This window comes from Chiloscyllium plagiosum, chromosome 26 (genome assembly GCF_004010195.1).
Source record: "Chiloscyllium plagiosum isolate BGI_BamShark_2017 chromosome 26, ASM401019v2, whole genome shotgun sequence".
In the NCBI taxonomy this organism is placed as follows: domain Eukaryota; kingdom Metazoa; phylum Chordata; class Chondrichthyes; order Orectolobiformes; family Hemiscylliidae; genus Chiloscyllium; species Chiloscyllium plagiosum.
The window spans coordinates 44,260,010-44,275,174 of NC_057735.1; the positions used below are offsets into that span (position 1 = coordinate 44,260,010).

The following is a 15,165-nucleotide window of genomic DNA, read 5'->3' on the forward strand; positions in this document are numbered from 1 at the left end:
TAAACCACTTGGTACCACCAACCTCACTATGGTCACCACATCAACCACTTGGTACCACCAATCCCACTACATCCACCACCTCAACCACTGGTACCACCAACCCAATTACACCCACCACCTCAACTACTGGTATCACACACCCCATTACAATCCCCACCTTAACCACCAGTACCATAATACCTGGCACCTCATAACCTATATCACCATCTTTTCCTTGCCCAATCACATTCTCAGTCATACCCACGCCTTTAATTGAATTGCCTGGCATTTTGTTCTCCATGACTTCAGACTAAACATTGGAAGTCTTGTTGATGTGGCTATTATTTAGATGTGAGGTCTGACTGTGAGCGGCAGTCAACTGTCTGACCATGAGGGAGGAGCCTGATGATGTGTTTCCCTGTAGTGATGTGCTGCTAATGTTTCAGTGGAAATCAGGTGTTAACCACCTTCCCCTCTCCATCTGAGAGCAATTGTTTGGTTCCAACACTCATTCCAGCTCAGACCAGCCAAGCAACTGGCACCATCCTCCTTCTACCAGCTGGAAGCTGAGCTGGTACAAACAGAGGCTGAGTCCCAGTGTCAGGATCTAGCGGAGGACTGGTTGGGGGGTGGGCTGTGGAGTTGTTGAGTCTGATATTGTCCCATCATCAGATTGCCCATAAAGTACTGTGTGGATTCTGGAGATCTGAAGCAAACGAAGAGAGTGCTGGAGAAACTCAGTGGGTCTGACAGCATTTGTGGGGGGAGAAACAGTGAACGTTTCTGAGCTCGAGATATATCAGACTCAAAACTTTAACTCTGCTTCTTTCTCCACCGATGCTGCAGGAACTACTGAGTTCTCCAGCAAGTTGTGTTTTTATAGTGGAGACATCAATTGGAAAGCCAGATATTTCCCAAAGAAAGAGAAGAGAGAGAAGACTTGTCTGACGCTGGGTCAATATCTGAGCATTGCATTTGAGGTCTGAGAGCAATTCTGGACACCTCACTGGGGGTGATGAAGACAGTAGAAGGAGAGAAATTAAATTAGAATGGGGAAAAACTCTAAAACCTGAGAAGAACAGCTGCCACATTCACACAATAAAAATACTTAAAGTGTTCAGCACTCAGTGTAAACATGACAGATTGCAAATATAACTTACCAGCATTCTCATGGACTATTTGGAAATTCTTCACTGAAGCATGTGTCACTCTCCCGTGGAAGTTCAACACGTACGACTGAGTGTCATCATTCCACACTGGGGCCTTATTGTGCAGCTCAATTAGGTTCTCCATGTTTTTACGTTGGTATCTTGAGAGCAGACTGTCTTTGTCCTAAAGGGTTGATCACATTTCCCCATTGCTTAATACATGAGCTCCAGACCTTGCTGCATCCCTAACTGAGTTATTCCAGTGCAGCTCCAACACTGGCGTCTACCCGACAGTGTGAAAAATTGCCAAGAAATGTCCTGTGCACCAAATCCAACTTGGCCAATTATAGCTCTATCAGTCTACCCTCATTCACCATCAAAATGATGGAAGGGATCATTGACAATGCTATTTGCATAACACTTCCAAAGGAATAACCTGCTTACTAATTTGGGTTTGATCAGAGCCACTTAACACCTGAGCTCATTACAACCTTGGTCCAAACATGAATAAAGCAGTCAAACTCTGAAGGTAAGATGAGAGTCACTGCCATTGACATCAAGGCTGTGTTTAACTGGGTGTGGTATTGAGGGTCCCTAGTAAAACTTGAGTCAATGGAATCAAGAGAAAAACTCCCTGTTGGTTTGAGCTTAGCCAGCACCAACTAAAATGGTTGTGATTGCTGCAGGTCAGTCATCTCAGTTCCAGGGTATCTCTGCAGGGGTTCCTCAGGGAACTGTCTTATGCCCAACCCATCTTTAGTTGTTTCATTGTTCCTTAACATTCACCAGTGTTGCCATCACTGAAACTCAACTGGACTCACCATATAAGCACTGTGGCTACAAGAGTAGATCACAGGTTAGGAATCTTACAGTAAGTAGCTCACCACTTGATTCCCCAAAGCCTGCCCAACATCTACAAGGCACACGTCAGGAGTGTGGCGGAATACTTCCCACTTGTCTGAATGGGTGTAGCTTCAATGACACTCAAGAAGCTTGACACCATCCAGGACAAAGCAGCTGCTTGATTGGCACCACATCCACAAGCATCCACTCCCTCCACCACTGATGCTTAGTAGCGCCATCCATAAGGTGCACTGTCTAAGAAGTTGCAAGGGCAGCAGATACAAGGGAACACCTTCAGTTGCAAGTTCCTCTCCAAGCCACTCAACCACCCTGACTTGGAAATATATCACCACTCCTTCAGTGTCACTGGGCCAAAATCCTGGAGCTCTCTTTCTACCAGCGTTGTGAGTGTCTCCACATCAAATCGACTGCTGTGGTTCACGAAGGCAGCTGTCCACCATCTTGGCAAGGGCAATTAAAAATGGGCAATAAATTCTGGTCCAACTAGCAAAGAGCACATCTCAATAACAAATTTAAACCTTGCTCCATATGTACACAGCCGATATCACTCAAAATCTCAGAGTCTCATAGCCCATAACCATAACTGGATTATCTTAGCGGTAGTTGGAGTGGGAGGCCGGACAGGAAGGTAAATGTAAAATATATTAAAAACGTACCTCGTGTATAGACAGAGCACAGGCTGTGCAGGAGTGGACATGAGACTGCTGGGTAGGTGAGGCTTTATATATGGACGGTTACATTACCCGAAACACTACACGGGTAGTGCCTCCCATCCATCCTCCTGCTCTAATCAAAATAAAAGGTTCTGTGCACCGGATTGGTAAGGTGACTAGTTTGTTTTAGTTTCTCAGTTGTCTCATTGGGCATTTAGAACAATGAGAATGGAGGTTAGGGCAGTTGAATATTCCTCCTGCAATATGTGGGAGGTAAGGGGCACCACTAGTGTCCCTGCTGACTGCATCTTTTTGGGAAGTGCACCCAACTCCAGCTCCTCAAAAATCACGTTAGGGAACTGGAGCTGGAGCTGGTTGAACTTTGGATCATTCAGGAGGCAGAGGGGGTTATCGAGAGGAGTTCCAGGAACGTAGTCACACCTCAGCTACAAGAAAAAGGCAGATGGGTTAGAGTCAGAGGACAGAAAGGGAACCAGCAGACAGTGCAGGGATCCCCTGTGGCCGTTCCCTTCAATAACAAGTATACCGTTTTGGATACTTTTGGGGTATGACTTATCAGGGGTAAGCCTGGGGTACAGGTCTCTGGCGCAGACTCTGTTTCTGTTGCTCAGAAGGGAAGGGGGGAGTGGAGCAGAGCATTAGTGATTGGGGACTCCATAGTTAGGGGGACAGATAGGAGGTTCTGTGGGAATGAGACAGACACACGGTTGGTGAGTTGCCTCCCAGGAGCCAGGGTTCGTGATGTCTCAAATTGTATTTTCGGGATCCTTAAGGGGGAGGTGGAGCAGCCCCAAGTCGTGGTCACATGGGTCACCAACAACATAGGTAGGAAGAATCTAAGGCAGAAATTCAGGGAGCTAGGATGGAACTTAGAGCTGGAATGGACAGAGTTGTTGTTTCTGGTTTGTTATCCATGGCATGTGCTAGTGAGGTGAGGAATAGGGAGAGAGAGGAGCTGAACACGTGGCGACAGGGAGGGTGCAGGAGGGAGGGTTTTGGATGCCTGGATAATTGGGTCTCTTACGGGGGAAGGTGGGACCTCTACAAGCAGGATGGGCTTCACCTGAACCAGAGGGGTACCAATATCCTGGGGGGAATTTACTAATGCTCTTTGGGTGGTTAAACTAAAGCAGCTGGGGGATGGAAACCTCAATTGTAATCCCAGTATACATGAGTTTGAGTGTAGTGAGGTCGGAAATAAGGTTTCAAGGTCGCAAGAAGGCACTGGCAAGGAAGAAGTTGGTTTGAAGTATGTCTACTTCAACACCAGGAGCATGCAGAATAAAGTGGGTGAACTTGCAGCATGGATTGGTACCTGGGGTTTCGATATCGTGGCTATTTCAGAGACATGGGTAGAGCAGGGACAGAAATAGTTTTTGTAGGTTCCGGGATTTAAATGTTTCAGTAAGAACAGAGAAAATGGAGGGGTGGGGGGTGGCGGTGAGGTGTCGCATTGTTAGTCAAGGACAGTATTACCCTGGCATAAAGTATGTTTGAAGATTTATCTACTGAGGTAGTATGGGCTGAGGTTAGAAACAGGAAAGGAGAGGTCACCCTGTTGGGAGTTTTCCATAGGGCTCTGAATAGTTCCAGAGATGTAGAGGAAAGGATACCAAAGATGATTCTAGACAGGAGCGAGTGTGTCAGGATAGTTGTTATGGGGACTTTAACTTTCCAAATATTGACTGTGAATACAATAAAAATCACACAACACCAGGTTATAGTCCAACAGATTTAATTGGAAGCACATTAGCTTTCGGAGCGACGCTCCTTCATCAGGTGATAGTGTCACTCCGAAAGCTAGTGTGCTTCCAATTAAACCTGTTGGACTATAACCTGGTGTTGTGTGATTTTTAACTTTGTACACCCTAGTCCAACACCGGCATCTCCAAATCGGGAATACTATAGTTCAAGTACTTTAGATGGGTTAGTTTTGCCCAATGTATGCAGGAGGCATGTAGATAGGCCAACAAGGGGCAAGGCCACGTTAGATTTGGAACTGGGTAATGAACCCGGCCAGGTGTTAAATTTGGAGATAGGTGAGCACTTTGGTGATAGTGACCACAATTCGCTTATGTTTACTTTAGTGATGGAAAGGGATAGGTATATGCCGCAGGGCAAGAGTTATAGATGGGGGAAAGGCAATTATGATGAGATTAGGCAAGATGTAGGAATCATAGGACGGGAAAGAAAGCTGCATGGGATGGGCACAATTGAAATGTGGAGCATATTCAAGGAACAGCTATTGCGGATCCTTCATAAGTCTGTTCCTGTCAGGCAGAGAGGAAGCTGTAGAGCGCGGGAACCATGGTTTACAAAGGAAGTTAAATCTTTTGTCAAGAGGAAGAAGAAGGCTCCTTCTGATGTGATGGCTCAGTTAGGGCATTTGAGAGTTACAAGTTAGCCAGGAAAGACTTAAAGAGAGAGCTAAGAAGAGCCAGGAGCAGATATGAGAAGTCGTTGGCTGACAGGATCAAGGAAATCCCTAAGACTTCCTATAGGTACATCAGGAATAAAAGAATGACTAGAGCAAGATTAAGGCCAATCAAGGATAGTAGTGGGAAGTTGTGTATGGAGTCAGAGGAGATAGAGGAAACACTAAATAAATATTTTTCATCAGTATTCACACTGGAAAAAGACAATGTTGTTAAGGAAAATACTGAGGTACAGGCTACTAGACTAGATGGGAATGAGGTTCACAAGGAGGAGGTGTTAGTAATTCCGGAAAGTGTGGCCCCCTGGGCCAGATAGGAGTTATCCTAGAATTCTCTGGGAAGCTAAGAAGGAGATTGCCGAGCCTTTGGCTTTGATCTTTATGTCGTCATTGTCTACAGGAATAGTGCCAGAAAACTGGAGGATAGCAAATATTGCCCCCTTGTTCAAGAAGAGGAGTAGAGAGAATCCTGGTAATTATAGATCAGTGAGCCTTACTTCGGTTGTGGGTAAAGTGTTGGAAAGGATTATAAGAGATAGGATTTATAATCATCTAGAAAGGAATAAGTTGATTAGGGATAGTCAACACGATTTTGTGAAGGGTAGTTCGTGCCTCACAAACCTTTTTGAGTTCTTTGAGAAGGTGACCAAACAGCTGGATGAGGGTAAAGCGGTTGATGTGGTGTATGTGGATTTCAGTAAGGTGTTTGATAAGGTTTCTCACAGTAGGCTATTGCACAAAATATGGAGGAATGGGATAGAGGGTGATTTAGCAGTTTGGATCAGAAATTGGCTAGCTGAAAGCAGATGGAGAATGGTGGTTGATGGGAAATATTCATCTTGGATATCAGTTACTAGTGGTGTACCGCAAGGATCTCTTTTGGGTCCACTGCTGTTTGTCATTTTTATAAATGACCTGGATGAGGGTGTAGATGGATGGTTTAGTAAATTTGCGGATGATACTAAGGTTGGTAGAGTTGTGGATAGTGAAGAAAGATGTTGCAGGTTACAGAGGGACATAGATAAGCTGCAGAGCAGAGCTGAGAGGTGGCAAATGGAGTTGAATGTGGAAAAGTGTGAGGTGATTCACTTTGGAAGGAGTAACAGGAATGCAAAGTACTGGGCTAATGGTAAGAGTCTTGGTAGTGTAGATGAGCAGAGAGATCTCGGTGTCCATGTACATAGATCCCTGAAAGTTGCCACCAGGTTGATAGGGTTGTTAAGAAGGCATATGATGTGTTAGCTTTTATTAGTGGAGGGATTGAGTTTTGGAGCCATGAGATCATGCTGTAGCTGTACAAAACTCTGGTGCGGCCGCACTTGAGCATTGGGTACAGTTCTGGTTACCGCATTATCGGAAGGATGTGGAAGCTTTGGAAAGGGTTCAGAGGAGATTTACTAGGATGTTGCCTGGTATGGAGGGAAGATCTTATGAGGAAAGGCTGAGGGACTTGAGGCTGTTTTCAATGGAGAGAAGGTTGAGAGGTGACTTAATTGAGACATACAAGATAATCAGAGGGAACAGTGAGAGTCTTTTGCTTGGATGGTGAGGGCTAGCAAGAGGGGACATAGTTTTAAATTGAGGGATGATAGATATTGGACAGATATAGGTCAGAGGTAGTTTCTTTACTCAGAGAGTAGTCGGGGCATGGAACGCACTGCCTGCAACAGTAGTTGACTCACCAACTTTAAGGGCATTTAAATGGTCATTGGATGAACATATGGATGAGAATGGAATAGTGTAGGTTAGATGGGCTTCAGATTAGTTTCACAGGTTGACACAACATCGAGGGCCGGAAGTCCTGCACTGTGCTGTAACATTCTATGTTCTATGTTCTAACCGTCAGCTCAGTGCCTCAGGCAGAATCTGTTGACAAATGTGTTTGAGTTTCAGGGCAGATTCGGCCATGAAACATTTTGACTTATTGTAAAGCTTTAATTTAGATTGACACAAAATATAACCCCAAGAAAATATCTACAATTCAGAGAATCTGGGTCATTGACTAGAAATGGGGTTGGACTGCAGGAGGAGGAAGTGATTTACCCATTATTCCAGAAGTAAGGGAGTGGTTTATCCCATTACTTCCGGAGGGGGAGTGGTTTATCCCATTACTTCCAGAGGGGGAGTGGTTTATCCTATTACTTCTGGAGGGAAGTAATGGCTGAAGAAAAGTGAAAATATTAACTCTGCTTTCTCTCCACAGATGCTGCCGGACTTGTTGAGTTTCTCCAGCAGTTTCTATTTTTGCTTTACTCCAGGAGGGCAAATGAAGTATTCCATTAGTGCAAGAGGGGGCAATAGTTGACCCCATTACTCGGGGTGGGTTGGGGGTGGTGAGAGTAGGCAGAGATCATGAAGGGGTAAAGGTATACTCTATCACTCTCGGAGGGATAATGGTTTATTCCATTATTTCAGGAGGGGGACTGGTTTATCCCATACTTCAGGAATGGGTGTGGTTTATCACATTACTTCAGGAAGTAGAGTGGTTTATCCCATTACCCAAGCAGAGGGAGTAAATTTTATTACATTACTCCATGAGGGTGGAGTGGTTTAGTTCAATACCTCAGTAGGGATGGACAATGATGGGGACAACTTTCTCCAGACAGTGGGTTATGTGTTTTGCTCAACTGGCAGCTAGATTTGCACAAGATTTGCTCCTGATATCTCACAGCAAAGCCTGATTGAAAGATAACACATTCTGTTGCTTGGTCAATTGTCACAATGATCAATGGTAACAATGTTTTTGTCAAACTCACATTGCGTGGTTGGAAGGGAATGCGTTCCTGGTCTTCATCCATTGCTGGGATAATCACTGTCATCTTCCTGGGACCTTTGAATCCAAGGACGTTCGTTTCCTGTGAATAATACAACCGTGTTAAACTGCACAAAAATATAAGAGCGACATATTGATCAGAAGGCAGTTATATTTAGCTAGGTTCCAGGTTTATCTGTGATTGGTAACTAGCTCACTGTCACTAATCCTGATCTTAAACCTTGCCTCGCATCATCAGGTGACCACAGAGGACAGAGATTCAAAGTGGAGCCTCACATCTCCCTTAGAAGCTGTGACTAGCAATGGAATTGATGCATTCCCAATTCACAGGATGTCTTCAAACAAGCATCACCTTGAGAGAGGCTTCATGACAGCCATTATTAGATATCAGAGAGCAATTTTCACTGACCTAGCAATCTGAGCTGGCTAATGTTGGTGACATGGATTCGAATCCCACTATGGTAGCTGTGAAAATTGAATTCAATCAAAATTTGGAATTAAAAATCGTTAGTGTAATAGTAATCATCTAAACATTGCTGTTTGCTGTAAAAAAACTGATTTGGTTCAGAAATATACTTGAAGGAAGGAAACCTGCAGTCCTTTTCCTGGCTTTACCTCTATGTGACTCCAGACCGACAGCAATGTGGGCTATGAGGGGTGGGTAAGAAATGCTGGCCCAGCCAGTTACGCCCACATCCTGTGAATGAATAAAGAATAAAACGCTTTAATTCTCTGTAGTGACCTGTTTCTAAAATAAGCTTGTTGTTTCCAGGAAATGACACAGCCTTGGGCAGCATCTGTGTCATGAGGTCAAAGTTTGTGGGACAGACTGAATGGGTGAGGAAATCTTTCCTTTGCATCACTGAACTCGATGGGTTTTTAATGATGGTAGCTTCATAGTTGGCATTGTTGTAAAAGGTAATGGTTCTGAAAGGGTTAATGTTAACGACTGCTTTAAGCTCCATCCAATCTGACAAAATTATATTGGCTTGAGTGAGGATAAGGCAGAACATCTTCAGATCTCGTGGACTGCAGACCAAACTCCAAATGCCTCCTCATAGTCTTAGTCACAATGTCTAATGTAACTTGTATCCAATTGCTTCCCTGTAATAAACTGCAGCTTGTTCAAGCAAAAAGGCTCCTTTTTGCTAAGCCACATTAAAGGTTGATCCTTTATCACTGTAAACCATTTAGGCTTTTACAGTCATGTGAAGAAGAGGATTAATGACATTTCTTGCTAGAAATACGACATGATATCAGAGTGAACATCATCGCTTCAAGGCACCACAAGGTTACATTGGACCCAGGAGAGCAATTGCCAGAAGACCAATTGAGGTTTCAGCTTTAGGTTTGATCATTTTAAAACAACTCACACAGTTAGCAGCTGCAAGAGTTGAACAAACGACCAGTCAAGAAGAACTCATAGAAAGGCCAGCCTGTCAGAAACAGCATTGCTGGGTAAAACCTTTATTTCAGGACTGGCAAGAAGCAGGGTTGAGCAAGAAAGAGATGTATTGAAACCTGGCAGTTACAAATTCTACTGGGCAGCGAGCATCTATTGCAGCATTGGCTGTTCAAGGTTTGACAAGGAAGTGAAGGTGTTGCAGCTCTGTGAGTAAACTTCGCACCATTGCAAGCAGACATCCTGAGGTACCACCATCTTAGGGAAATCCATAACCATAAACACTCTTCAGGCAGAGGTCAGAGGCCTGGAAATACTGCAAAACAGATTTAAGGTGAGAAGGGGATCATTTAACAGTTAAAACAAAGAGTCCAACAGAAGTGCCTCCTTTTGTATCCCCTAGCATCATACGTGCTAGCTTTCAGCCAAGTCAATTTACTCCACTTGATAGCAAAAAATGTTTGGAGACACTGGATATTGCAAAGGCAATAGGCCCTGACAACATTCCGGTAATAGTACTGAAGACTTGGCTTCAGTACTTGCCACTCCCCTAACCAAGCTGTTCCAGTACAGTTATAACACTGGCATCTACCTCACAATGTGAATAATCACCCAGGTATGTCCTGTACATAAAAAACCAGGACAAATCCAAATCAGCCAATTACTATCCTATCAGTCTATTCTTGATCATCATTAAAATGACGGAAGATGTCATCAACAGTGCTATCAAGCAGTACCTGCTCAGCAATAATCTGCTCAAGTCACACCAAGTTTGGGTTCTGCCAGGGTCACTCAGCTCCTGACCTCATTACAGCCTTGGCTCAAACATGGACAAAAGAACTGAATTCCAGAGGGGAGGTGGGAGTGTCAGCCCTTGACATCAAGGCTGCATTCAACCAGGTGTGACATCAAGAAGCCCTAGTAAAATTGGAATCAGCAGGTATCAGGGGGCAAACTCTTTGGTGGTTGGATTTGTAACTGGCATGTAAGAAGAAGATTGTGGTTGCTGGAGGTCAGATGTCTCAGCTCCAGGACATCTCTGCAGGAGTTCCTCAGAATAATGTCCTGTGCTCAACCATCTTCAGCTGCTTCATCAATGACCTTCCCTCCATCCTAAGGTCGGATGTGGGGATGTTTACTGAGGACCACACAATTTTCAGCATCATTCGTAACTCCACAGATACTGAAGCAGACCATGTGCAAATGCAGTAGGATCGGGACAATAGCCAGGTTTGGGCTGACAAGTAGGAGAAAGTGAGGACTGCAGATGCTGGTGAGTCAGAATCGAGAAGTGTGGAACGTCCTGATGAAGACCGTATGCCCGAAACGTTGACTCTCCTCCTCAGATGCTGCCTGACCGGCTGTGTCTTTTCAGTGCCACGCTTTTTGACTTGGGGCTGTCAAGTGACAAGAAACATTTATGCAACACAAAGGTCAGTCAAAGACCATCTCCAATAACACACAATCTAACTACCACCCCTTGACATCCAATAGCATTACCATTACTGAATCCCCCCACTATTAACACCCTGCTCAGGTTGGGGGGATGTTGCCATTGACCAGAAACCCAACTGGACTCTCCATATAAATACAGTGGCTACAAGAGCAGGTCAGAGGTGAGAAATATTGTGGCAAGGACCTCACCTCCTGGCTCCCCAGAGTCTGTCTATCTACAATACACAAGTCAGGAGTTTGACGATATACCCTCTATTTGCCTGGATGGGCGCAGCTCCAACAACACTCAAGAAGCTTGACACCATCCAGGACAAAGCAGCCCATTTGTTTGATAACTCACAAATACTTCTGAGGAAGTTCAATAAGCTTTTCACAATTACTTCCATCTGAGAATAAAGAAATTCTCGAAAGAGCAAAATGTAATGTCCAGGGAATCTGTAGACAATTTCATCAATGAACCCTCCAGATGAGTGTAAAACTGATCGTCTGGAGCTATGAAATCAGACAGAAAAACTATTGCTATTACAGTGAGCCTTTGTCAAATTTATTGTTGCCGAAGAAGATCGGACTCTGAGGAAAGCTATTCATATTGTGCTGGAACTAAAGAGACAGAAGAGTCACGGACAAATCCTGAGACCAGAAGCATAGCCTTTTTAAAAGAGAGGAACAGATCAATCCACATAAACCCTCTAAAGAGAAATGTCAAACCATCGAAGAATCAAAGAACAACAACAAAAAAATCCAACAGGCTCAAGTTTGAGAGAATTGCTTTATGTCACTGTGGATCCAATTAATTTTGGTTTCAGAGGCAAATGCCACCGTTTTATCAAATTGAACACCATGGCTGATGAAGCAGCAGTTACAGCTGACGGAAATAACGCGACATAGTCCAGGCGGTATCATCAGTTTCACCTTGAAGGTATGCTGCAAGTAACTCTGCGAAAGAGTTTTATGGAATTTATGGCTGATTTACATTTCACACTTTTGAGCCTGAATCTTTGTCTTGATCTTGACACCCTTGAGGTGTGGCCGATGTTCAACCGGACCCAAGACACAACAAACAGATCAAGAAAACCCAAACACTATTTGAAGAATAACAGCTCCAAGAACAAACACTTGTCATCCAACTGCTCACAGGGCAACAAGCTGAAGAGTTTAGTGGGTTTCTTAGACTCACAGTTGAACCCAGGAAGGACTATTTAGGTTCCCTGCATAGGCAAAACAGAATTGTTTCATACTGTTGGCAGGAAGAAAATCTATGGTCTGTACAGGAGTATTGGAGATATTTTCCATTCCCATCTTCACTGCAAAACCCCAACAAATTTTGTGGGCAGAGTCAACAACCGACAATGAGTCAGCCACAATCCACTTGAGCTCATTGTTGAACCTTCATCTGAGGCCCAGCACAGCATGTTGAACAAATAGTAATGACAGATTCAAGTCTGATACTAGGTCCTGAGAAGGCACAAGTTCAAGCAGAAGTTTTCATTCCTATATTCTCCTCAGAGGAATCCTCAGTCTGAGTAAGAGAGATCATGCCATGCAAATAATGTGGCTGAGGTCGTTTCACTAATAATACAATCACAAAGATGAGTTAAAGTGTCCAAGTTAAGTAACAAGTCGACGTAGTTTAACATATATTTAGCAGTTGGTTGATCATAAGAATTTGTTCGCACAAAGGAAAATGTGGCGCAGACAACTCCATTGAAGGCACCTCTGAGTTAGGATCACTATTGTCCACTAATTCAGGACACTGCAAAAAATAATGTTCTTGTTTCTATAAAGCGACTACTTTTATGATGGAAATGAATAAAATTAAAGACTACATAGGTGGCATAATTAGACAACTTGTAGTTAATGGGGTCGATTTCCTCACAAAGAAAATTCAGAGATTAGGATCATGCAGAAAAGGTAATGGACTGGCTGCTAAGGTTAGCAGGAACAACACAGCACATCCAAGAGATAAGACGTCCTCCAGCAGAGAGACAGTTTACAGACCAGGCAAGCTCAAGATCAGAAGCAAGGAATCCAGTCTTCAAGCCAAAAACCTATCCATCTTCCAACAATGAAAAGAACACATCCTGAAAGAATTGAGAAACTTCAGGACAGGTTGAGTTCATGAAGTCAGGTACATGGTGGAAATGAGGTAATGGGAAATGTAAATATATTCAATGAAGTAGAGATGTTAACCATAGGGGGAAAAACATGATGGGGGTGTGTGGATGTTGTACATGGTAATGGCTCTGAAAGGCTTGATGTTGGTAATTGTCTTAGGTAGGTGGGACTTGAAATTAAACTTTCTGGTGCAGAGGTAGGGACACTACCACTACACCACTAGATCCTTAGACCCAGCAAATGAGAGAGTATCGATGACAGAATCTGTTGATCAACAAATATCAGTGTGGCTCGGTTTCAATTGCAGAGTTATGAATTGAAAGAAAATGCCACCAGCTGTCATGGTGTGATTTGAAGATAATTCTCCCAATTATTAACCTGGGCCTCCCAATTACCAGCCGTTCCCACTACACCACCACATCCCCCATATTTTCAGTTGTGTCTATTCCAATGTTGACTCCTGAGGAACCTGTAAAAACATGACTGGTTGCCAGGGCATGTTACAGAAGAAAAATACTTCAAAGTCATGCCAAGTCTGCCTGAACCAACCAACCTCGCTCTTGAGTGAAGTAAAATATGGAGAAAGCATGTAGGCAGTGGACAGGACATACTAGATTGTAGACAGGGGTAGCCAACCAGCAAGGATACCTCAGAGGCTCTGGTAGACATTGTGGGGCCAGCTCCTGACCAAAGATAGGAGAACTCAGATCCATGTTACTTTAAAGAGGTCACTATTATATTTAGTTATGCTATTGAAATGGTAGTTAACCTGTAGGGAGAATACGCACAGAAAATTTTACTATGTGTTTCCATTAGTCAATAACTATGAAGTGGGCATAACTGATGAGAACATATACTGCTTCAGATGACTGCTTGTTTGATTTGCCACCTCGTTTACTGTTCAGGTCGGTACCAGTGCCTGGGACCCTGCCAATTTGTCACTGAAACTTCACTATTACTTTGACTTTCGCACATATTTCTGCTTCTGATTCTGATTTCTTAAACTCCACAGAATGTTTAATTGATTTTAAAATGTTTGCAATATCCTGAGGTTATGAAAGCTGTTGTAGAAATTGCAAATAAGCAAAAGAATGATCCAAGTCTGAAGCTGATGATGATCTAAAAGAAAATGAAAGGCTGGAAATAATATTGTTTAAGATAATTAGTACCTGAAAGAGTTATTAGACACCATGCAATAAATTCTGCTCTTCAGGAAGGAAAGGACTGTTCTCTGGGAGGAGCTAACTAGTGTGCTGTTCCAGTTCTGTGCTTGTTACCTGTTCAATGTGAGAATGATTCAGCAGTATTAATGTGGAGTTCTGCTTAGGTTGAGCCTCAGGTCTCATAAAGAGACACCCAAGTATCCTCAGGCACAATATAACTAGTCATTTATTAATATGTAATAAACAATTCCAATTGACAAGATCAAGCCTTCTTCTGCCTAAGAGTTTAATTTAGATAAATGGGAGGTGCTGCATTTTGGAAAGGCAAATCCAAGCAGGACATATACACTTAATGGTAAGGTCCTGGGGAGTGTTGCTGAACAAAGAGACCTTGGAGTGCAGGTTCATAGTTCTTTGAATGTAGAGTTGCAGGTAGACAAGGCGGTGAAGAAAGCATTTGGTACACTTGCCTTTATTGGTCAGTGCATTGAGTATAGGGAGTTGGGAGGTCATGTTGTGGCTAGAGAGGATATTGGTTAAGCCACTTCTGGAATATTGCATTCAGTTCTGGTCTCCCTACTATAGGAAGGATTTGGTTAAAATTGAAAGGGTTCAAAAAAGATTTACAAGGATGTTGCCAGGATTGGAGGGCTTGAGCTATGGGAAGAGGCTGAATAGGCTGGGGCTGTTTTCCTTGGAACGTTGGAGGCTGAGGGGTGACTTTATAGAGGTTTATGAAATCATAAGGGACATGGATAGGGTAAATAGTCGAGGTCCTTTCCCCAGGGTAGAGGAATCCAAAACTAGAGGGTGTAGTTTTAAGGTGAGAGAAGAAAGATTTAAAAGGGACCCAAGGGGCAACTTTTTCACGCAGAGGGTGGTGCATATATGGAATGAGCTGCCTGAGGAAATGGTAGAAGTTGGTACAGTTACGACATTTAAAAAGCATCTGGATGGGTATCTGTATAAGAAGGATTTAGAGAGATATGGACCAAATGTTGGCATATTAATTTAAGATATCTGGTCAGCATGGACGAATTGGACCAAAAGGTTGGAATCCATGCTGTACATCTCTATGACTCTATGACATTAGGTATCAATAATGTAGATTGATACCAGGGAGGATTGGTCACAGTGAATCGTCCCATGGTGTCCCAC

General features: G+C 43.5%; 1 protein-coding gene across 1 annotated transcript in view; it reads right to left on the bottom strand.

Moving 5' to 3' along the window:
• The window catches only part of LOC122562946 (tubby protein homolog), a 130,118-nt gene that overhangs the window by 6,248 nt on the left and 108,705 nt on the right, over nt 1–15,165 (bottom strand). Inside the window, exons 12-13 of the mRNA XM_043716247.1 lie at nt 7,856–7,954; nt 1,140–1,311 (exon numbers count right to left, since the gene is read on the bottom strand). Coding sequence (XP_043572182.1) covers nt 1,140–1,311; nt 7,856–7,954 — 271 coding nt within the window. The remainder of the gene's footprint in view (nt 1–1,139; nt 1,312–7,855; nt 7,955–15,165) is intronic.